Source organism: Nerophis lumbriciformis, linkage group LG15 (genome assembly GCF_033978685.3).
Source record: "Nerophis lumbriciformis linkage group LG15, RoL_Nlum_v2.1, whole genome shotgun sequence".
NCBI classification, from domain to species: Eukaryota; Metazoa; Chordata; class Actinopteri; order Syngnathiformes; family Syngnathidae; genus Nerophis; species Nerophis lumbriciformis.
The window spans coordinates 32,708,432-32,733,451 of NC_084562.2; the positions used below are offsets into that span (position 1 = coordinate 32,708,432).

General features: G+C 41.6%; 1 protein-coding gene across 2 annotated transcripts in view; it reads right to left on the reverse strand.

The window, feature by feature from the left end:
• Nucleotides 1–25,020, reverse strand: part of LOC133616052 (Golgi apparatus protein 1-like) — a 139,847-nt gene that overhangs the window by 46,874 nt on the left and 67,953 nt on the right. The window contains exons 11-12 of one of the 2 annotated variants that reach the window (XM_061975069.1): nt 8,769–8,922; nt 8,652–8,669 (exon numbers count right to left, since the gene is read on the reverse strand). In XM_061975069.1, the coding sequence (XP_061831053.1) occupies nt 8,652–8,669; nt 8,769–8,922 (172 nt within the window). The remainder of the gene's footprint in view (nt 1–8,651; nt 8,670–8,768; nt 8,923–25,020) is intronic. The other variant, XM_061975070.1, reaches the window with a different exon arrangement.

A 25,020-nucleotide genomic window follows, 5' to 3' on the forward strand; every position in this document is an offset into this window, starting at 1 on the left:
TTCTGCATCTTCCTTTTCACAATACCCCACAGATTTTCTATGGGGCTAAGGTCAGGGGAGTTGGCGGGCCAATTTAGAACAGAAATACCATGGTCCGTAAACCAGGCACGGGTAGATTTTGCGCTGTGTGCAGGCGCCAAGTCCTGTTGGAACTTGAAATCTCCATCTCCATAGAGCAGGTCAGCAGCAGGAAGCATGAAGTGCTCTAAAACTTGCTGGTAGACGGCTGCGTTGACCCTGGATCTCAGGAAACAGAGTGGACCGACACCAGCAGATGACATGGCACCCCAAACCATCACCCAACCATGCAAATTTGGCATTTCCTTTGGAAATCGAGGTCCCAGAGTCTGGAGGAAGACAGGAGAGGCACAGGATCCACGTTGCCTGAAGTCTAGTGTAAAGTTTCCACCATCAGTGATGGTTTGGGGTGCCATGTCATCTGCTGGTGTCGGTCCACTCTGTTTCCTGAGATCCAGGGTCAACGCAGCCGTCTACCAGCGAGTTTTAGAGCACTTCATGCTTCCTGCTGCTGACCTGCTCTATGGAGATGGAGATTTCAAGTTCCAGCAGGACTTGGCGCCTGCACACAGCGCAAAATCTACCCGTGCCTGGTTTACGGACCATGGTATTTCTGTTCTAAATTGGCCCGCCAACTCCCCTGACCTTAGCCCCATAGAAAATCTGTGGGGTATTGTGAAAAGGAAGATGCAGAATGCCAGACCCAAAAACGCAGAAGAGTTGAAGGCCACTATCAGAGCAACCTGGGCTCTCATAACACCTGAGCAGTGCCAGAAACTCATCGACTCCATGCCACGCCGCATTAACGCAGTAATTGAGGCAAAAGGAGCTCCAACCAAGTATTGAGTATTGTACATGCTCATATTTTTCATTTTCATACTTTTCAGTTGGCCAACATTTCTAAAAATCCCTTTTTTGTATTAGCCTTAAGTAATATTCTAATTTTGTGACACACGGAATTTTGGATTTTCATTTGTTGCCACTTCAAATCATCAAAATTAAATGAAATAAACATTTGAATGCATCAGTCTGTGTGCAATGAATAAATATAATGTACAAGTTACACCTTTTGAATGCAATTACTGAAATAAATCAAGTTTTTCAAAATATTCTAATTTACTGGCTTTTACCTGTACACTTAATGTGTAGTGCTGGAGTTGTCCAACTTTTTGTGTGGCCCTAAACGTATCAGTGGCTAATTGCCATGAGTGTATGTGTTGGTGCAGGTGAGACAGACAGCAAGAGGCTGCTGTTGATATAACAGATGACAAAGAGTTGCTTTTGGCTTGGTTTGTATGGTAGACAATTACCAATTTTGCTAGATAGAAGTATTTTACCATTTTTTTTGGTGTGGCTATGGCCGACAAACAATTTTGCTAAGTAAAGGGGATGGAATTCCTGTCCTCCTTAAAGCGTCTCGACAGGCGTTACAATAATTTAACAGTGTTGACAAACATTGTTTTATCTGTTGTGGCCGCATTTCATCACCGGTTACCCACAGTTGCATTGCAAAATCATACAAAACAAATGATGTGTTTATTTTGTTTAGAGTGGGATTTGATTTTGTGCGTGGCATAGATTTGCTTTGCGCAGAGGACGGGTGAGCAGTGAGCAATTGCGCAGGCGCACACCTTAGAGGGAACTATCTCAGATGATATCTTCTAACTATAACAACCCCAGAGTTCTGTTTAAAACTATTAACACTGTCATTGGTGCTCCCAAATCTGCTGGTTTTGATGCTTCTTTTGAATTCTGTGAAAATTGTCTCCATTTTTTCACTGACAAAATTGTGTCAACTAGAGCCAGTCTATCTCAGCCTTCATATGACCCTTCTGTTCCCCTGCATTTCTCTTCTGTTTTCCATCAGTTTGAGCCGGTGTCCTTTTCTTTTTTAAGTGACACAGTTAGTCATATGAAGCCCTCTGGTTCTCCTGCAGATGCCCTCCCACCTCGCCTGTTTAAGGAGGTACTTGCTACTATTGGATCAAGTGTCCTTAACATTATCAATAGTAGCCTCTCTTCTGGAATAGTTCCAGTAGAGTTTAAACATGCAGTGGTACGACCTCTACTTAAAAAACCCAGCCTCGACCCCTCTCTCCTCTCTAACTTCAGACCTATCTCTAATCTTCCATACATTTCCAAAATATTAGAGAAGGTTGTCTACAGTCAGTTGTTGCCCTTCTTAGAGGATAATGGTATCACTGAGCTGTTCCAGTCCGGTTTTAAAGCCCTCCACAGCACAGAGTCAGCGCTTCTAAAAGTTTTTAACGATATCCTCCTGTCCACTGATTCTGGTAAATATGTTGTCCTGGTGCTTTTAGATCTGTCTGCTGCGTTCCACACCGTCGACCACGCCACCTTAATCACTCGTCTTGAGAACTGTGTGGGCATTAAGGGCGCCGCCCTCAACTGGTTCCGGTCGTACCTAACCGACAGGAGTTTTTGTGTAAAAGTAGACAGTTTTATGTCGTCCACAGCTCCTTTACCACATGGGGTCCCCCAGGGCTCAATCCTTGCCCCAATTTTATTTGCGCTTTACCTTCTCCCCCTTGGTTCTATTTTTAGGAAGTACAGTATTGCATTTCATTTTTATGCCGATGATTGCCAGATTTATTTTCCCATGGCACAAAATAACACGGTTCAACGTCTTATTGACTGCCTGCACGACATCAAAGTCTGGCTTTCAGCTAACTTCCTGAGCCTAAATGACGATAAAACAGAAGTTATGTTGTTCGGTCCAAGTCGCTCTCCCTCCCCCAACGTTGACCTCGGCACTCTGACCCCGTATCTCAGCGACTGTGTCACAAACCTGGGGGTAAAGTTTGACTCAGATTTTAAATTCGAAAAACAAATCAGCAGCGTCGTTCAAAAAAGCTTTTATCAATTACGCCAAATAGCGAAAGTGAAACCGCTTCTATCAAGACATGATCTTGAGAAATTAATCCACGCTTTTATCTCGACTCGTCTTGATTATTGTAATGCCCTGTATGTTGGCATTAGCCAGGCCTCCCTCGCCCGCCTGCAGCTCGTGCAGAACTCTGCTGCTCGTCTGCTAACACAGACCCGCAGACGTGAGCACATCACCCCTATTTTAGCGTCCCTTCACTGGCTCCCTGTGCGTTACCGAATACATTTTAAACTCCTTTTATTTGTTTTTAAATGTCTAAACAACCTCGCGCCAACCTATCTCTCCGACCTCCTTCAGCCTTACTGCCCCACCCGATCCTTAAGATCAGCCGATCAGCTGCTGTTGACGGTCCCTGACACAAGGCTGAAGCTTAGAGGTGACAGAGCTTTCGCCGTTGCTGCTCCCAAGCTCTGGAACGACCTACCCCTGAGTGTTAGACAAGCCTCCTCTCTTCCTGTTTTTAAATCTCTCTTAAAAACATACTTTTATTCCATGGCTTTTAACACTGAGTGATATCCATCCTGCAATGGCGCCCCATAATACACCTGCTGTGATCCTGTTTTTATGTTTTTATTAATTCTATTTTAATTATTTATTTTTTATCGTGTTCTGTTTGTGTTGTGTTGTGTTTGCTCGGTACTCGTTTTATCTTTTAACCTGTTCATTGTACAGCACTTTGGCTACCCCTGTGGTAAATTTTAAATGTGCTCTATAAATAAAGTTGATTTGATTTGATTTGATTTGAACGTTGCAAATGATCTGTATTTTTAGGTGTCAACCTATTCCAACATTGCACCGTTTAAAAACAAATGGTATTTAAATTTTGAACACCATCCTAACACATTCATTGTGCGCAAAGGGTCTCGGGTCTTCAACTCCCCTGCCTGCCATGGAAAGAGGAGAAAAGTTCAATGTCCGAAAATTTGACTGCGAGATTGATAGTCGAATCAGACTTCTCCAATTGAATAGTCGACTATTCTAAGACCCTTACTAATTTACTTTGTCACATATAGTGAAACCTTGATTTACGAACTAAATTGCTTCTTGAACAGAGTTTGTAAATTGAAGTTTGTATAATTCAGCAAATGTGTCCATAAGAAACAATGTAAAAATGTATAATGGTCACCAATTCCCTTTGGTGCCCTCACAAACGATCAAAAATCACAAAAATTGTCATTACGGCGTGGCGCAGTGGAAGAGTGGCGGTGCGCAACCCGAGGGTCCTTGGTTCAATCCCCACCTAGTACCAACCTCGTCATGTCCGTTGTGTCCTGAGCAAGACACTTCACCCTTGCTCCTGATGGGTGCTGGTTAGTGCCTTGCATGGCAGCTCCCTCCATCAGTGTGTGAATGTGTGTGTGAATGGGTAAATGTGGAAGTAGTGTCAAAGCGCTTTGAGTACCTTGAAGGTAGAAAAGCGCTATACAAGTACAACCCATTTATCATTTATTATGGACAACCATATTGCTACAATAATAAACATTTAAAAAAGTAAAATCCACTTACAGTACATTACATACTTGGCCAATAAAACTGATTTTGATTCTGATTAACATCGGCAAAGAAAATGCTGTTTTTTTTAAAAACTTGCTGTGGTACGAAGCCGGCTTCCTCAATCTCTTCAATACGAGCAAGCATGGTTCGCACACAGAAGCATATTTGGCGCAATCCAAAAGTTCATAAAACGAAAAGTTTGCAAAAAGAGGGGTCTTAAATTGAGGTTCCGTTGTGTAATATTAGCCAATATTGATCTACATTAAACTGGTTTAAGCATCTTTAAAGCCCAAAATATATCAAAGTAGCCCCCTGTATTCTTACATTTTTCTAATTGGAAAAAGTTTGGACACCCCTGATATACTCTACGGCAGGCCTGGACAATTATTTTGCCTCGGGGGGCCACATTTAGAAAAGAAAATGTGCCTGGGGGCCGGTATATCTATTTTTAGGAACACTAATACAAAACCTCACAATAATGTCTGATTGAATGCTAAAAACGCTATGACAGACCGCCTCAAAAAACGGAATGGAATTTTACTATTTTTTTTACTAAATGGGACATCCAGAATGTACATGAAAATAAAGAATGTGAGATTTACAATATTAACTATGAACGATAAAACACTGAATATTGACAACATATGAACGTCACACCCCCTCTCTATAGACGTATTTTACAATCAAGCGAAACAATGCAACAAAAATGCAACAAACACAAAGAAATATGAACGCAAACCCCACCTACAATCTGATATATCACGAAGCTTTAGAACTTTGTTGTAAAAATCTGCAGTGAAAACATCACTGCAGATCATAATGGCAGCTACAGTTTACATCTTAAAGATCTAAAATAATTTCTGGGGAATGTCCAGTGGGCCGGATTGAAAAGCATGTGGCCCCCGGGCCTTAATTTGCCCAGGTCTGTTCTACGGTATAGTAGTAAAGTACGAGTTGAGATATTTGACTAACATTTCTGTTGTACACCACTGGCAATTTAAATCAATTGCATAGTGTAATATACTATATAATAGATAAAATAAACAATAATGCCATCTTTAGTATTAATGTAGAAAAACAATTTGCAAATGCGAACCTCGATCTGTGTGTGTTATCAGATTCAAATTTTCGTATCCTAATTTGTGTGTATGTGTTTAGTTTAGAGTGCATGTAAAAAAAATTCTGTGCATCTGAGTTGCAATCTGTGTATTTGTGTGTGTGTGTGTGAGAACACATTTTTTATTTTATTTTGCACTACAGGAGTGACAAAATGATTCAATGATCATGACATTTGAAGCAAAAAATATCAGTCTGGTATCGACCAACAGTACCCCCCACCATTCTAAGCTGAAGCTAACTTCAGCCTATTAACACCACTGGGTTGTAGGCGCTGACCGTGGTGAGAATAGACAAAAGAAAGGTGTAGTTACAAACAAATTATTTATACACGTACAGATCTATGCACACACGCAGATATCTGCCATGGTAGAAGTGCAGCAAAAGTCACGTGAAAAAAAACAACCAATCAAGGGGTCTCCTTCACACTGATGTACAGATATTTTTTTTACACACACACACACACACACACACACACACACACACACACACACACACACACACACACACACTTATTATTGTTTTGCAACAATAGTACTTCCATACAACATGGTCAAAAGTTATAATGGGCAAAATGGTATACCGTATTTTCCGCACTATAAGCCGCACCTAAAAACCACAAATTTTCACAAAAGCTGACAGTGCGGCTTATAACCCGGTGCGCCTTATATATGGATTAATATAAATATTTATTTTCATAAAGTTTCGGTCTCGCAACTACGGTAAACAGCCGCCATCTTTTTTCCCCGTAGAAGAGGAAGCGCTTCTTCTTCTATGGTAAGCAACTGCCAAGGTAAGCACCCGCCCCCGTAGAAGAGGAAGCGCTTCTTCTTCTACGGTAAGCAACCACCCGCCCCCATAGAAGAAGAAGCGCGCGGGTATTACGTTTCATTTCCTTTGTGTGTTCCATGTTGATATACGACTCCATGCGCGCCCACATCACAGATGGTGTCAAAAAACAAGTGAAGCACACAAATACAACACTCGCCGTCATTCCGGGTGGATTAACCAAAGAACTCCAACCGCTGGATATTGGTGTCAACAGGGCATTTAAAGCACGACTGCGAACGGCGTGGGAACAATGGATGACCGAAGGCGAACACACCTTCACTAAGACAGGGAGACAGCGCCGGACGACACACGCCAACATCTGCCAGTGGATCGTAAATGCCTGGGCGGTAGAGATGCGCGGTTTGCGGACACAACCGCGGAGTCCGCGGATTATCCGCGGATCGGGCGGATGAAATAAAAAAAAATAAGATTTTATCCGCTCGCGGGTCGGGTCGGGCGGATTAATTAGATTTTTTTTTTTTTTTTTTTTTTTTTTTTTTTTTTTTGCGGGTGGCAGTTAAACCAATTGGGAAATATATATACATAGTTAAATGTTGTTACCCACATACGAAAAACGAGCAGGCACCTGCTGCATATGCCACAACAGAAGAAAAAAAAAAAAAGAGATGGACACTTTTACGGAGCGGAGAAGGCCCCCGACGCCTCGCCGGGGTCCGGGACCGAGGCCCCTTCCCCCGAGAGGGCCCCACCGGGAGCCGTAGCTGAGGCGATCCGCGAGAAGGGCCTGACGCACGTCCAGGGTCACTACCGCGCCCACCGCACCGACACCCCGCCTCGTCCGCTTTCGCCGCGGCCGGCGTCACGCGCAGCAGGTAAGCAGCTTACCTGCCCGCCACCCCCGTGGCCGGGGGCTCGTAACATGGGTCACTCCGCGCGCTCCGCCCGCGCAGCTTACCTGCTTGCCACCCCTGTTGCCGGGGGCGCGTAAAAGGGGTCACTCCGCGCTCAGTGCGCTCCCGAAAGGGGTGGGGCTCACCCTGGTTGATATAGAGAGCAGGACGGTGGCCATGGAATTTCATTTAAGGTTTGTGATAAACCATCAAACTCATTCGTTAAAAGGACTCTATAGTAATATAAAGCGAATTTTTCTGGACATTATCATGCAAGAAAAGTTTATTTTTGGGATCGCGATCACCGCGTAATGATTTTTAAAGGTTGCATTACATTATTAACTGTCCCATGTGATCAGCCAGTGCGATTGGAAGTCCATGCTCAATTATTGCCTCCGTAAATAAAACTTCGGCATTTATCACATCCAAAGAATCTGTTTGGGCGACGAAAAACGTTGAAAGTTTTCCACTTGTATTGCTAGCAACGGCATTAGACTTGTGTTTTTTTGTCCCAACGTGGTCTTTTACATCGCTAATTCCTCCGTGTCCGATCGAAAAATCTTGTCTGCACAAGGTGCAATTCGCGTAGTTTTCACCCTTTTTTTTTTTTTAATTAATATTAGATATATAACAACGGGCGGATGGCGGGCGGATGGAGTTCTGATCAAACGTTACATCGGGTGGATGGCGGATGGTTGACGACTTTCTGACGCGGTTGCGGATGAGATAAATTGCCTATCCGCGCATCTCTACTGGGCGGATATTTCGGTCACAACTGTGGTCCGAGCTTTCCGGAAGGCAATGACTTCGACGAGACGGAGCCGGCCATTTTGGATCCCGTATTCGCCCAACTTTTTAATTCGGACACCGAAGGAGAAGAATTCGAGGGATTTATGAATGAAGAATAACTTCAGAAAGTGAGCGTTATGTTTATTTTGTGTGTTGTGACATTAACGTTCGAGCAACATTAAGTTATTGATGTTATTGCTCTGCACTATTTTGAATTTTACTATGTTTGTGATTGCACATTTGCACATTACCGTACATTTTGGGAGTGAACAGAGTTGTTAGAACGCTGGTTTTTAATATATTATTAAAGTTTGACTGACCTATCTGACTGTTTTTTTGACATTCCCTTTAGCGCAGTTAGATGCGGCTTATAACACGGGGCGGCTTATAGGTGGACAAAGTTTTGAAATATGCCGTTCATTGAAGGCGCGGCTTATAACCCAGGGCGGCTTATGGTGCGGAAAATACGGTATATATCAAATTGTACAAATATAAAATTTTTCATTACGTATTGTGATTACAGCACACCACGACATGCCAGAAGAAAATTACCCAAACAAATTAAAATGTAATTCCAACCCTGATTCACCATCATCAGTCTATTCTTTGAATATTGATGTTGACTGGGGGTGTTCACTACTTACCTGTTCATCTTGGTTGACCTGTTCAATTAAAAAAAAAAACTTTCTGATTCTTCAGTCAGACAGGAAACACTGAATTCATCAAATAAAACATCAAAAGCAGATACGAGTCTATCATACCCGGCGGCCCTGCTCCTCGGTGCGGTAGGCATGGCGATACAGGCAGGAGAAGACGGCGCCTGGAGGCATCAACTCACTGGTCTCATTCCAGCCGTGTGTGTGACATAGTCGGGCAGCGTCTCCTTGACACTTTTTATAAAGGATGGGGTCCAATCTGGGAGACAAATGTATAATTGTATCATGTCACTAAGTATGGTGATGCAAATAAATACACAGTATGAATAGCTAGGGCTGGGCGATATGGACAAAAAAGTATATCTCGATATTTTTTTACTTACCGTAAACTCGATATTCGATATATACCTCAATGTATTTTCCGGTGAAAGTATACATATAAAGATATTCATTTTTGAGTGCGATTCACTGAAATTGAAGTGAATGACAACTGTAGTGTAAACAGTCTGTGGCACTTTTATTAACCCAGTTAGTCAAGATGGGTATTAACAGCACAGAAAATAAACAGTTTAAGTAGCACAGAATTACATAACAAATAAAATTGAAAAATATTATTTCTACGTAAAATAAATAGCATAGCTGTGCAAACAATACAACATTTATCAAACTCAGATAAAATATACAGGTAAAAGCCAGTAAATTAGAATATTTTGAAAAACTTGATTTATTTCAGTAATTGCATTCAAAAGGTGTAACTTGTACATTATATTTATTCATTGCACACAGACTGATGCATTCAAATGTTTATTTCATTTAATTTTGATGATTTGAAGTGGCAACAAATGAAAATCCAAAATTCCGTGTGTCACAAAATTAGAATATTACTTAAGGCTAATACAAAAAAGGGATTTTTAGAAATGTTGGCCAACTGAAAAGTATGAAAATGAAAAATATGAGCATGTACAATACTCAATACTTGGTTGGAGCTCCTTTTGCCTCAATTACTGCGTTAATGCGGCGTGGCATGGAGTCGATGAGTTTCTGGCACTGCTCAGGTGTTATGAGAGCCCAGGTTGCTCTGATAGTGGCCTTCAACTCTTCTGCGTTTTTGGGTCTGGCATTCTGCATCTTCCTTTTCACAATACCCCACAGATTTTCTATGGGGCTAAGGTCAGGGGAGTTGGCGGGCCAATTTAGAACAGAAATACCATGGTCCGTAAACCAGGCACGGGTAGATTTTGCGCTGTGTGCAGGCGCCAAGTCCTGTTGGAACTTGAAATTTCCATCTCCATAGAGCAGGTCAGCAGCAGGAAGCATGAAGTGCTCTAAAACTTGCTGGTAGACGGCTGCGTTGAACCTGGATCTCAGGAAACAGAGTGGACCGACACCAGCAGATGACATGGCACCCCAAACCATCACCCAACCATGCAAATTTTGCATTTCCTTTGGAAATCGAGGTCCCAGAGTCTGGAGGAAGACAGGAGAGGCACAGGATCCACGTTGCCTGAAGTCTAGTGTAAAGTTTCCACCATCAGTGATGGTTTGGGGTGCCATGTCATCTGCTGGTGTCGGTCCACTCTGTTTCCTGAGATCCAGGGTCAACGCAGCCGTCTACCAGCAAGTTTTAGAGCACTTCATGCTTCCTGCTGCTGACCTGCTCTATGGAGATGGAGATTTCAAGTTCCAACAGGACTTGGCGCCTGCACACAGCGCAAAATCTACCCGTGCCTGGTTTACGGACCATGGTATTTCTGTTCTAAATTGGCCCGCCAACTCCCCTGACCTTAGCCCCATAGAAAATCTGTGGGGTATTGTGAAAAGGAAGATGCAGAATGCCAGACCCAAAAACGCAGAAGAGTTGAAGGCCACTATCAGAGCAACCTGGGCTCTCATAACACCTGAGCAGTGCCAGAAACTCATCGACTCCATGCCACGCCGCATTAACGCAGTAATTGAGGCAAAAGGAGCTCCAACCAAGTATTGAGTATTGTACATGCTCATATTTTTCATTTTCATACTTTTCAGTTGGCCAACATTTCTAAAAATCCCTTTTTTGTATTAGCCTTAAGTAATATTCTAATTTTGTGACACACGGAATTTTGGATTTTCATTTGTTGCCACTTCTAATCATCAAAATTAAATGAAATAAACATTTGAATGCATCAGTCTGTGTGCAATGAATAAATATAATGTACAAGTTACACCTTTTGAATGCAATTACTGAAATAAATCAAGTTTTTCAAAATATTCTAATTTACTGGCTTTTACCTGTACATTTACAGGCAGGCACTTTTTAATCCCCAGTTGACGGTGTAATGGACTGTCACACGTATGGTTCTGGTCAGCGCCAAGTAAGCGGATCTTCCTCACTTCGGCATACATTTTTGGCAGCATTTCTCGTGCGAAATATGCCCGGCTTGGCAACTCGAGAATAGTTTTGATTTGGGCTTACATGGTAAAAAACTCAAATGAATGTTTTATCCAGACGCATACATTTGTCCAAATGTGGCCAAGTAGACGCATTGTGGGTTTCCTGGATGTCGTCTACATCGCTAAAAGAAAAATCTAAAGAAGAGAATCCCTCTGCCATCTTCAACTAGTTTTTTAAATATATAAATCGCCCGCTTGAATATTCCCTATTCTCTTCTACAACTCTCTTGTCGTCATTTGGGATGTCTGTTGTGATTTCCCTTCCTGGTTCGATGACCCGCGCTATCTTGCCTCTGATTGACCTGTCCCTAATGTTTTGCCCAAATCTCAACCAATAGTGACTCATCATAGTAAACAACCAACCAATCATGGATGTTCTTATACGTGCAAGCACATCTTGGAAGGAGGAAAGGGAGGGGTTTAGTAGCCCATGGAGTGTTGAGAGGGAGTGGGAAGCGGGGGAGAATCAAGGAACACAACAAATAAACAGTGTTTGGTCATTTTAACGTGAAATAACGTGGAATAAATTATATCGATATTACGATATTTTCTTGTTTAAAAATATATCGATACATCTTACAAACTTGATATATCGCCCAGCCCGATGAATAGCAAAGACAACACAATTTTAAGAACATTTTTTGGCCTCTGTCGTAAGAAAAATGGCCACTACACCCAAGACTAAGGATAGACACAGGAGGCAAAATGTGATGGTAACATAAGTGACTGATTTGTCAGGATTTTCTCCAAACATAACATACTGATGCATTTCAAACTCACCAACATCCTCAGACAAAAGCTGGTTCAACACAAGGACAACATCTCAAGAAGCAGAGTCACTAATGTTGTTTATGCAGTGCAGTGTATTGAGAAGTGAATTAACTCTACAACGGAGACAGCAAGCAACTCTTACAAAATACGGCACAACATAGGAGGGCATCAAAAGTTAATTTGCATCTGAAAAACAATATACAGGTAAAAGCCAGTAAATTAGAATATTTTGAAAAATTTGATTTATTTCAGTAATTGCATTGAAAAGGTAACTTGTACATTATATTTATTCATTGCACACAGACTGATGCATTCAAATGTTTATTTCATTTAATTTTGATGATTTGAAGTGGCAACAAATGAAAATCCAAAATTCCGTGTGTCACAAAATTAGAATATTACTTAAGGCTAATACAAAAAAGGGATTTTTAGAAATGTTGGCCAACTGAAAAGTATGAAAATGAAAAATATGAGCATGTACAATACTCAATACTTGGTTGGAGCTCCTTTTGCCTCAATTACTGCGTTAATGCGGCGTGGCATGGAGTCGATGAGTTTCTGGCACTGCTCAGGTGTTATGAGAGCCCAGGTTGCTCTGATAGTGGCCTTCAACTCTTCTGCATTTTTGGGTCTGGCATTCTGCATCTTCCTTTTCACAATACCCCACAGATTTTCTATGGGGCTAAGGTCAGGGGAGTTGGCGGGCCAATTTAGAACAGAAATACCATGGTCCGTAAACCAGGCACGGGTAGATTTTGCGCTGTGTGCAGGCGCCAAGTCCTGTTGGAACTTGAAATTTCCATCTCCATAGAGCAGGTCAGCAGCAGGAAGCATGAAGTGCTCTAAAACTTGCTGGTAGACGGCTGCGTTGAACCTGGATCTCAGGAAACAGAGTGGACCGACACCAGCAGATGACATGGCACCCCAAACCATCACCCAACCATGCAAATTTTGCATTTCCTTTGGAAATCGAGGTCCCAGAGTCTGGAGGAAGACAGGAGAGGCACAGGATCCACGTTGCCTGAAGTCTAGTGTGAAGTTTCCACCATCAGTGATGGTTTGGGGTGCCATGTCATCTGCTGGTGTCGGTCCACTCTGTTTCCTGAGATCCAGGGTCAACGCAGCCGTCTACCAGCAAGTTTTAGAGCACTTCATGCTTCCTGCTGCTGACCTGCTCTATGGAGATGGAGATTTCAAGTTCCAACAGGACTTGGCGCCTGCACACAGCGCAAAATCTACCCGTGCCTGGTTTACGGACCATGTTATTTCTGTTCTAAATTGGCCCGCCAACTCCCCTGACCTTAGCCCCATAGAAAATCTGTGGGGTATTGTGAAAAGGAAGATGCAGAATGCCAGACCCAAAAACGCAGAAGAGTTGAAGGCCACTATCAGAGCAACCTGGGCTCTCATAACACCTGAGCAGTGCCAGAAACTCATCGACTCCATGCCACGCCGCATTAACGCAGTAATTGAGGCAAAAGGAGCTCCAACCAAGTATTGAGTATTGTACATGCTCATATTTTTCATTTTCATACTTTTCAGTTGGCCAACATTTCTAAAAATCCCTTTTTTGTATTAGCCTTAAGTAATATTCTAATTTTGTGACACACGGAATTTTGGATTTTCATTTGTTGCCACTTCAAATCATCAAAATTAAATGAAATAAACATTTGAATGCATCAGTCTGTGTGCAATGAATAAATATAATGTACAAGTTACACATTTTGAATGCAATTACTGAAATAAATCAAGTTTTTCAAAATATTCTAATTTACTGGCTTTTACCTGTATACTCCTTTGAGGGTAATAATGTCCAAATTCTAGATAAGAAGGACCGCTGGCTTGAAAGACGTGTGAAAGCAACCATGTATGTTAAACTAAAAAGATTGTCTCATTCTACGGGAAGAATGTCCACTAACGAGCTGTTTTTCTACCACAGAGGTGAACAACATATTGGTATGCAGGATGCTTTTTAACCAGCCACACCCGGCAACAACAACCACCCTGTCGTGACCACCCCTGGGGGACACACCCACCAAAGACGTAAAAAGGGAAACTCTGCACTTAAAGTTAAAAACTAAAGAATCCTTTTGGATGAAAGATCATACATTTTCAACAAAGCCTTAAAGCAGGGATGTCCAAAGTGCAGCCTGGGGGCCATTTGCGACCCATAGCTTGTTTTGAATTGGCTTTAAAGATTGACCGATTATCAGCCGGGCTGATTATCGGTGTCGATATTTGGTATTTTGACGTATATTATATTTTTTTATTTAAAAATGCCATATTTTTACCAATTTTCCCAGGAGACTTTACAATTATATTTTAAAATGCAAATGTGGATGCTCCACTCACTCGCAGCATTAGATCCATGTCATAAAAGTGTTTCTGAAATCTCCTGATGTTTTTTAGGTGATAAATAAATAACAACATAAAACAATGTGTCGCTACTTGTCCGACGTTTCCTAAAAAAAAAAAGGTTTTAATAAACAACTTAAAACCTTGTCTAGCTGTTTACTGACTTATACAAGTCTTGTTTAGCTAAGTTTTACTGCAAATAAATATTGGCTCCAAATACCGTATCGGTTATCGGCCTCCTTGATAATAATAATCGGTATCAGCCCTGAAAAAAACACATCGGTCGATGTCTAATTGGCTTATCAACAAAAATCAAATGACACATGGCATTTCTAAGGAGGGTTTAAAAAAAAATCTAAACAAGAGTGCTCCCTCCCCATATTGTGGTTCACTTATCAGGGTCTCACTGTATTGCAAGTTTTTCAATTGTTTAGAGGTATTGTTTTAGGTACATGTGCTAAAATATGTATTAGTTATTACGTGTTTGTTTAGATCATTGGAAGCGAAAAGCTGCTGGTAATAATGTTATTTGCTGTAACAAAGACAAAAATAATAATAGGTGTAATAAAAATAATATAAATGTGTTCATTGACTCTGGGGCTGATGATTGTTTTCTAAATGAACATTTTGTCAAGGTCCACAACATACCTGTGTACATGAACAGTCCCCAAAGTGGTCCAACCGGTTGATGGGCGCCATCTGGCCAGTGTAAAACTAAAATCTGAATCCCTCACTCTGCGTCTCTCTGATTTTCAGATTTTTTGTTATTCCATCCCGCCCTGCGCCGGTAGTTCTTGGGCTTATCTGACTTGCTTCAAATAAACCTCATATTGACTGGCACAAACTCACAATGACTAATTGGAGCTTTGTCGCAGTGTCTTCGCTCAGCTTGTCCACGCACACCTGCCCTCTGTGATTTCACAGCTGAAAATATCAACCTCTCTATCGTTCCCTCAATGTATCATGATCTCCGTCAGGTGTTTAGTAAAGATCGCACCATGTCCCTCCCGCCACACTGACTGTAGTATTGACCTTCTCCAGGGTGTTGCATTGCCAGCATCGCGCCTGTATAATATCTCCCTCCTTGAGCGTGAAACACTCGAGCAATATATTTCTACATCCCTCGTTTCGGGTTTAATCCGCCCTTCCTCCTATTAACTACAAGATTTTTTTTCATAGAAAAGAAGGATGGGTCTCTTCGACCCTGTATCAACTTTCCTGCGCTCAAGAATAAGTATCCTCTACCCTTGCTAGACTCTGCTCTTAGTTCCCTTCATCAAGCTAAATATTTCACAAAATTAGACCTTCGTAATGCCTATTGTCTTCTTCGCATCAGGAAGAGCGATGAGTGGAAGGCACTTCGAATATTTAGTAATGCCATTTGGATTATCAAATGCTCCTGTTGTCTTCCAGGGCCTTATTAATGACGCACTTAGGCATATGCTCGGCCACTTTTTGTTTGTTCATTATATCTTGACAATATATTAATTTTTTTTCTACGCTTAAGGCAGCGTTTCTCAAAGTGTGGAGGAACGGGAGGAAATTTCACTTTAAATTTTTTTTTTTAATTATTATATTCTTAGATATCTGGGGATAAGTTGATTGGCAACACTAAATTGGCCCTAGTGTGTGGATGTGAGTGTGAATGTTGTCTGTCTATCTGTGTTGGCCCTGCGATGAGGTGGCGACTTGTCCAGGGTGTACCCCGCCTTCCGCCCGATTGTAGCTGAGATAGGCTCCAGCGCCCCCCGCGACTCCAAAGGGAATAAGCGGTAGAAAATGGATGGATGGATATTCTTAGATTATTTTTTTTACTATGCTTTCATTTTCTATACACACTGTAAATCACTTTGTGATTCTGTCTGTGAAATCCGCTATATAAATAAATGGAAATTACCGGTACTTATTTTTACTGTAGGCTTTATATTTCTCGGTACGAGCGAAAGTTTGACAGACATAGCAACAGTAACTAATGGGGGCGGGGCTAAGCGGAACAAACTTTCGCGCGGATGGGTAGCAGGCTAATGTGTGGATCACAATTACACAAATATATACATTTGTGACTCGCACCTCAAAGGTCGTCAAGCCAGAGCCAGCGCCTGCAGAGAAACAAAAATGTGACGGGCACACACTGTGTCATTCACCGGGAAGCACTCGCGTCAAGGCAGCTCAGCCCCGAACTCAATGAGGTTTTAACAGATGTTGTGAGCGCGGTAAATTTGATCAAAACACGACCACTGAAAGCGCGACTGTTCTCTGCACTGTGTGAGGAAATGGGAGCTGATCATACAGCCGTGCTGTTTCACAGTGAAGCAAGGTGGCTCTCCTGGGGGAAAGTGCTGTCACTTGCCCTGTCTTGCCAAATGCATAGCTCCTCCTTTTTTTTTTTGCAAAGAGGCACTTTTATTGTATTTATTATTGAACTTGATGCAAGTTATTTGATTTATTATTGAACTTGATGCAAGTTATAACACTTTTGTTTTATTTATTATTGAACTTGATGCAAGTTATAACACTTTTTTTGATTTATTATTGAACTTGATGCAAGTTATTTGATTTATTATTGAACTTGATGCAAGTTATAACACTTTTTTTGATTTATTATTGAACGTGATGCAAGTTATAACACTTTTTGATTTATTATTGAACTTGATGCAAGTTATAACACTTTTTTTTATTTATTATTGAACTTGATGTAAGTTATAACACTTTTATTTGATTTATTATTGAACTTGATGCAAGTTATAACACTTTTTTTTGATTTATTATTGAACGTGATGCAAGTTATAACACTTTTTTTGATTTATTATTGAACGTGATGCAAGTTATAACACTTTTTTATTTATTATTGAACTTGATGCAAGTTATAACACTTTTTTTTTTTTATTATTGAACTTGATGTAAGTTATAACACTTTTATTTGATTTATTATTGAACTTGATGCAAGTTATAACACTTTTTTTTGATTTATTATTGAACGTGATGCAAGTTATAACACTTTTATTTGATTTATTATTGAACTTGATGCAAGTTATAACACTTTTTATTATTATTGAACTTGATGCAAGTTATAACACTTTTGTTTTATTTATTATTGAACTTGATGCAAGTTATAACACTTTTTTTGATTTATTATTGAACTTGATGCAAGTTATTTGATTTATTATTGAACTTGATGCAAGTTATAACACTTTTTTTGATTTATTATTGAACGTGATGCAAGTTATAACACTTTTTGATTTATTATTGAACTTGATGCAAGTTATAACACTTTTTTTATTTATTATTGAACTTGATGTAAGTTATAACACTTTTATTTGATTTATTATTGAACTTGATGCAAGTTATAACACTTTTTTTAAATTTATTATTGAACTTGATGCAAGTTATAACACTTTTTTTATTTATTATTGAACTTGATGTAAGTTATAACACTTTTATTTGATTTATTATTGAACTTGATGCAAGTTATAACACTTTTTTTGATTTATTATTGAACATGATGCAAGTTATAACACTTTTTGATTTATTATTGAACTTGATGCAAGTTATAACACTTTTTTTTATTTATTATTGAACTTGATGTAAGTTATAACACTTTTATTTGATTTATTATTGAACTTGATGCAAGTTATAACACTTTTTTTGATTTATTATTGAACGTGATGCAAGTTATAACACTTTTTTTGATTTATTATTGAACTTGATGCAAGTTATAACACTTTTATTTGATTTATTATTGAACTTGATGCAAGTTATAACACTTTTTTTGATTTATTATTGAACGTGATGCAAGTTATAACACTTTTTTTGATTTATTATTGAACTTGATGCAAGTTATAACAGTTTTTTTGATTTATTATTGAACTTGATGCAAGTTATAACACTTTTGTTTTATTTATTATTGAACTTGATGGACGTTATTTTATTTATTATTGAACTTGATGCAAGTTATACCACAGCTGCACAGTTATTTTATTTATTATTGAACTTAATGTTATTTTATGTTATTGAGTTCGAATGTATACAACTTGATGTTCAATAAATTTGAAAATGTTAAAGCTTGGCATTAGCGCTCTGTTGGGGCGATGGGGGCAGGTGGGGCTTGAAAACTCCCCCTTGTCCAAAGTGGGGGATGACAAAAAAAGTTTGAGAACCACTGGCTTAAGGAACATATTCAGCAGGTCTGCCTTATTCTTCAACGGCTGTTGGAGAATGAATTATTTGTCAAGGCAGAAAAGTGCGAGTTTCATGTTTCGTCTGTGCCCTTTTTGGGGTTTGTAGTGGAGCAAGGACCGCTTAGACCCGATCCGGCTATGATTCAGGCAGTGGTCGATTGGCCCACTCTTACATCTGGGAAGCTTTTGCAGCAATTTCTTGGCTTAGCTAATTTCTATCGTCGGTTCATCCGCGATTATAGTCGGGTCGCGCTGCTTTTGACATCGACTAAGATTCTGTACTGGGCCCCAGAAGTTAACATAGCTTTTGCTATGCTCAAATAATTATTTACTTCTGCTACAGTTTTGGCTCATCCTGATATTGCTTCTACCTTTTTTGTCGAGGTTGACGCTTCGGACTCTGCAGTGGGGGCCGTCCTTTCCCAGTGCGACTCCACCACTGGCGAACTGCACCCCTGCACCTTCTTCTTCTGTCGCCTGATACCAGCAGAGATCAATTATGATATTGGAAATGGGGAACTCCTGGCCATTGTGTTGGCTCTGCAGGAATGGAGGCACTTGCTGGAGGGCTCACAGAAACCATTTACCATCTACACTGACCGCAAGAACTTGGCATACTTGCGCTCTGGCCAGAGGCTAAAGTCCAGACAAGCACAGTGGGCTCTTTTCCTGTCCCAATTCAACTTCTCTCTGACTACCGTATCCCAAAATGGCAAGTCTGACACCCTATCTAGATTGCACTCCCAGGCAGTGGACGACGCCACCCCCAGAGACTGTTGTTCCATGTTTACGTATTTCCGGAGGCCTTCAGTGGAGTGGGGAGAAGGAAGTGGAAGAGGCACTTAAACGTTGCACGGCACCCGCCGCCTGTCCTGCAAGTCGGCTGTATGTGACACCTGAACTTCGTTCTAAAGTGCTGTCCTGGGCGCACAGCTCCAAACCGGCCTACTATCTGAGAGTAAATCGGACTTTTTTTCTTCTGGTGCACAATTTTTGGTGGCTTTTCATGAGAAGGGATGCTAGAGAATTTGTGTCCGCTTGCTCCGTCTGTGCCCGCAAGTTTTCTCATCAGGTTCCTGCTGGACTTTTGGAGGTCACATATCGCTTTGGAATTTGTTACGGGACTTCAGCCTTCCAATGGCAACACAGTAATTCTTACCATGGTGGACCGCTTTTCAAAGATGGCACATTTTGCAGCTCTACCTAAGCTACTGTCGACCCTGGAGACAACCAACCACTTGACTCAAGATGTGTTCCGGTTGCACATCATCCCGATTGATATGGTCTCTGACAGGGGTCCACAATTTTCGTCTGCAGTCTGGAAGGTTTTCTGCAAGTCCCTCAGAGCATCACAGAGCTTGTCTTCAGGTTACCATCCACAGGCCATACGGAGCGAACAAACCAAGACTTGGAGGCCACTATACGCTGCGTCTGCCACCAGCAACCCGCTTCATGGTCTTTCAGCTATGCTCAAAACTTCCTGGTTAGTTCTGCCACAGGGGTCTCTGCCTTCCACGTTGCCTGCGGTTTTCGGCCACCTGCTTTCCCATTTCTGGAGTCAAAGGTTGCCATACCATCAGTCGCCACTCATCTACGACGCACACGCCTGGCTGCCCTCTCCCGCACCTCTGAGCGTAGCCAATAATTGGCAAATTGTCAATGTCTCCCTGCAAAGGAGCACAGGCTTGGTCAGAGGGTGTGGCTGTCCACCAGAGACCTACCGTTGTACACAGACTCTCGTAAACTTCAGGTTTATTGGACCCTACCCAGTGGAACGCATCATCTTCCCCACTTCAGTCCAGCTTCGTCTTCCAGAAGATCTGAGGATACATCCTGTGTTCCATGTTTCTCTTCTTATACCTGTAGCCTCCTGTGACCTGAGCCCTCCCGAGGTGCTTCCTCGTCCTTCCAGGCTGATCGACAGTTATCCTGCTTTTTTTGTCAAGCCCATTTTAGATGTGAGAAGAAGGGGCAGGGGTTTCCAGTACTTGGTGGACTGGGAAAGGTATGGGCCTGAAGATCGCTCATGGGTTTCCCGCTCGCTCATCCTTGACCCCTCACTTCTATCTGATTTCTATCACAAGTTTCCGGAAAAGCCGGGTAAGCTGCCAGACGGCGTCCAGTAAGGGAGGGGGTACTGTTGCATTTTTGTCATTGCACCCCTGCTTTTCCTTGTTTGTGTGCTTGCCCTCCATGGCGCAACATAAGCTGAGCACACCTGTAGGCAATCAACACCAGGCTTCTTAAGATGATTGCTTCCGCCTAGTGGTGTTGGATCTTTCTCTGGTGTTACCGCGCTGTCAAGCCACATGCCTGATCTACTTCTGCCAGCTTTTAAGTATTTAATGTGGGAGAAAGCCGGAGTACCCGGTGAAAACCCACGCACGCACAGAGATAACATGCACACTCCACACAGTGACGTCCAAAACGGAGGTTCAAAGATGCACACGGCATAAAGTTAGACGTTACTGTCAGTAGTAATGTCAAAAGATTTAGAGTAGTTTACACAAACTTGAACCAGAAATGCATTATTAACTTAAAATACCTTCCTCTCTTTACATTTGCAGAGTGCCAACTCCATTTAGGTGCGCAACCAGCTGTAGGGCACCTGACAGGTAATTTAGATGCAAGTTTAAAAAAAAAAAAAAAAAAGTACCGGTATACATGATCGTTTTTATAATATTTGAGATGTACCGTATTTTCCGCACTATAAGGCGCACCTAAAAACCACACATTTTCTCAAAAGCTGACAGTGCGCCTTATAACCCGGTGCGCTTTATTACGATTCATTTTCATAAAGTTTCGATCTCGCAACTTCGGTAAACAGCCGCCATCTTTTTTCCCGGTAGAACAGGAAGCGCTTCTTCTTCTACGCAAGCAACCGCCAAGAAAGCACCCGCCCCCATAGAACAGGAAGCGCTTCTTCTTCTACTGTAAGCAACCACCCGCCCCCGGAAGAAGAAGAAAAAACGCGCGGATATCACCGTACGTTTCATTTCCTGTTTACATCTGTAAAGACCACAAAATGGCTCCTACTAAGCGACAAGGATCCGGTTCATAAAAAGACGCAATCTCTCCATCCGCACACGGATTACTACCGTATTTCACAGCAACTGATATTCCTGTGAACCGCACTGTGGAACGGGAGCACGTACGGTGAATATTCGCACCACAGGGAATGAGAAGTCATCCTTCACTGTGGTTCTAGCTTGCCATGCTAACTTCCACCCATGGTGATATTCAAAAGGAAGACCTTGCCAAAAGAGACCTTTCCAGCCGGCGTCATCATAAAAGCTAACTCGAAGGGATGGATGGATGAAGAAAAGATGAGCGAGTGGTTAAGGGAAGTTTACGCGAAGAGGCCGGGTGGCTTTTTTCACACAGCTCCGAAGGCGAACACACCTTCACTAAGACGGGCAGACAGCGCCGGACGACATACGCCAACATTTGCCAGTGGATCGTAAATGCCTGGGCAGATATTTCGGTCACAACTGTGGTCCGAGCTTTCCGGAAGGCAGGATTCACAGAACAACAGCGACACTGACTCCGATGACTTCGACGAGACGGAACCGGCCATTTTGGATACCACGCTTGCGCAACTTTTCAATTCGGACACCGAAGACGAAGAATTCGAAGGATTTACGAATGAAGAATAACTTCAGAAGGTGAGCGCTATGTTTATTTTGTGTGTTGTGACATTAACGTTCGAGCAACATTATGTTGCTATTGCTCTACACCATTTTGAATTTTACTATGTTTGTGATTGCACATTTGCGTACATTTTGGGACAGAGTTGTTAGAACGCTGGTTTTCAATATATTATTAAAGTTTGACTGAACTATCTGACTGTTTTTTTGACATTCCCTTTAGCGCAGCGTAGGCGCGGCTTATAATCCGGGGCGGCTTATTGGTGGACAAAGTTATGAAATATGTAATTCATTGAAGGTGCGGCTAATAATCCGGTGCGCCTTATAGTGCGGAAAATACGGTATATCCATTCATACAATATATTACTTACATTTGTTTTCATGTAGAAAAACAAAAACATATTTTAAAGGTGTGGTGTCATTTATCTTGCTGTGGCGGTCTGCCACGATAAATTACAACCCTGCATGGGTTGAAATGTGCAATGTTATCATCAGAGAAAGCAGAGGTATCGGCTTTTATTATATACTGTGTACAGCAGGGGTGTCAAACGTACAGCCCAGGTTTTATCTGGCCTGCGAGATGAGTTTGCTAAGTATACAATTGACCTGAAATGTTTTAATGAAAGAAACTGTTGTTCTAAATGTGTCCCAGCAATTCGTTGTGTCCCATGCTCTGAAGTCATTCGCTAAAGCTCGCATGACTTCAGAGGGAGCTATGTGCCCTAGAGGCAACACCTCCGCGTTTGGAGACTACATACTTACGCTGCTAATTATTGATCCATCCATTTTCTACCGCTTGGGGTGCTGGAGCCTATCCCAGCTGCACTCGGGCGAAAGGCGGGGTACACCCTGGACAAGTCGCCACCTCATCGCAGGGCCAACACAGATAGATAGACAACATTCCCACTCACATTCACACACTAGGGCCAATTTAGTGTTGCCAATCAACCTATCCCCAGGTGCATGTCTTTGGAGTGATAATATACAAAATGTGGATTGTTAGGTTCAAAGATGTTGGTAATGTAACCTGTGACATTTCTACCAAAATAAATGCATTTGATAATCTGTACATTTCGTGTAGAACTTATGACTGGGGACACATTTTCTGGGCGCACATAAAAATGCTGAAATAACAAGTATACCCTTCTAACTTATTGTGTGATTAATGAAATTAGTCAACATTCACAAGTTTTGTTGTAGATGATGCGACATACAGGTAAAAGCCAGTAAATTAGAATATTTTGAAAAACTTGATTTATTTCAGTAATTGCATTCAAAAGGTGTAACTTGTACATTATATTTATTCATTGCACGCAGACTGATGCATTCAAATGTTTATTTCATTTAGTTTTGATGATTTGAAGTGGCAACAAATGAAAATCCAAAATTCCGTGTGTCACAAAATTAGAATATTACTTAAGGCTAATACAAAAAAGGGATTTTTAGAAATGTTGGCCAACTGAAAAATTATGAAAATGAAAAATATGAGCATGTACAATACTCAATACTTGGTTGGAGCTCCTTTTGCCTCAATTACTGCGTTAATGCGGCGTGGCATGGAGTCGATGAGTTTCTGGCACTGCTCAGGTGTTATGAGAGCCCAGGTTGCTCTGATAGTGGCCTTCAACTCTTCTGCGTTTTTGGGTCTGGCATTCTGCATCTTCCTTTTCACAATACCCCACAGATTTTCTATGGGGCTAAGGTCAGGGGAGTTGGCGGGCCAATTTAGAACAGAAATACCATGGTCCGTAAACCAGGCACGGGTAGATTTTGCGCTGTGTGCAGGCGCCAAGTCCTGTTGGAACTTGAAATCTCCATCTCCATAGAGCAGGTCAGCAGCAGGAAGCATGAAGTGCTCTAAAACTTGCTGGTAGACGGCTGCGTTGACCCTGGATCTCAGGAAACAGAGTGGACCGACACCAGCAGATGACATGGCACCCCAAACCATCACTGATGGTGGAAACTTTACACTAGACTTCAGGCAACGTGGATCCTGTGCCTCTCCTGTCTTCCTCCAGACTCTGGGACCTCGATTTCCAAAGGAAATGCAAAATTTGCATGGTTGGGTGATGGTTTGGGGTGCCATGTCATCTGCTGGTGTCGGTCCACTCTGTTTCCTGAGATCCAGGGTCAACGCAGCCGTCTACCAGCAAGTTTTAGAGCACTTCATGCTTCCTGCTGCTGACCTGCTCTATGGAGATGGAGATTTCAAGTTCCAACAGGACTTGGCGCCTGCACACAGCGCAAAATCTACCCGTGCCTGGTTTACGGACCATGGCATTTCTGTTCTAAATTGGCCCGCCAACTCCCCTGACCTTAGCCCCATAGAAAATCTGTGGGGTATTGTGAAAAGGAAGATGCAGAATGCCAGACCCAAAAACGCAGAAGAGTTGAAGGCCACTATCAGAGCAACCTGGGCTCTCATAACACCTGAGCAGTGCCAGAAACTCATCGACTCCATGCCACGCCGCATTAACGCAGTAATTGAGGCAAAAGGAGCTCCAACCAAGTATTGAGTATTGTACATGCTCATATTTTTCATTTTCATACTTTTCAGTTGGCCAACATTTCTAAAAATCCCTTTTTTGTATTAGCCTTAAGTAATATTCTAATTTTGTGACACACGGAATTTTGGATTTTCATTTGTTGCCACTTCAAATCATCAAAATTAAATGAAATAAACATTTGAATGCATCAGTCTGTGTGCAATGAATAAATATAATGTACAAGTTACACCTTTTGAATGCAATTACTGAAATAAATCAAGTTTTTCAAAATATTCTAATTTACTGGCTTTTACCTGTATGTACAGAATAAACCACATTATGCTGTACATCAGCTGAGGAAAATTTGTAAATGATATTAATAACATCCTGTAATTTGATTTTGATATAATTATTAATTTCATCTTCTCCCAGATTAACAATTAACACCAATGGGAGCATTTTAAAACTCTGGCAGACTCAATTCCTCCTA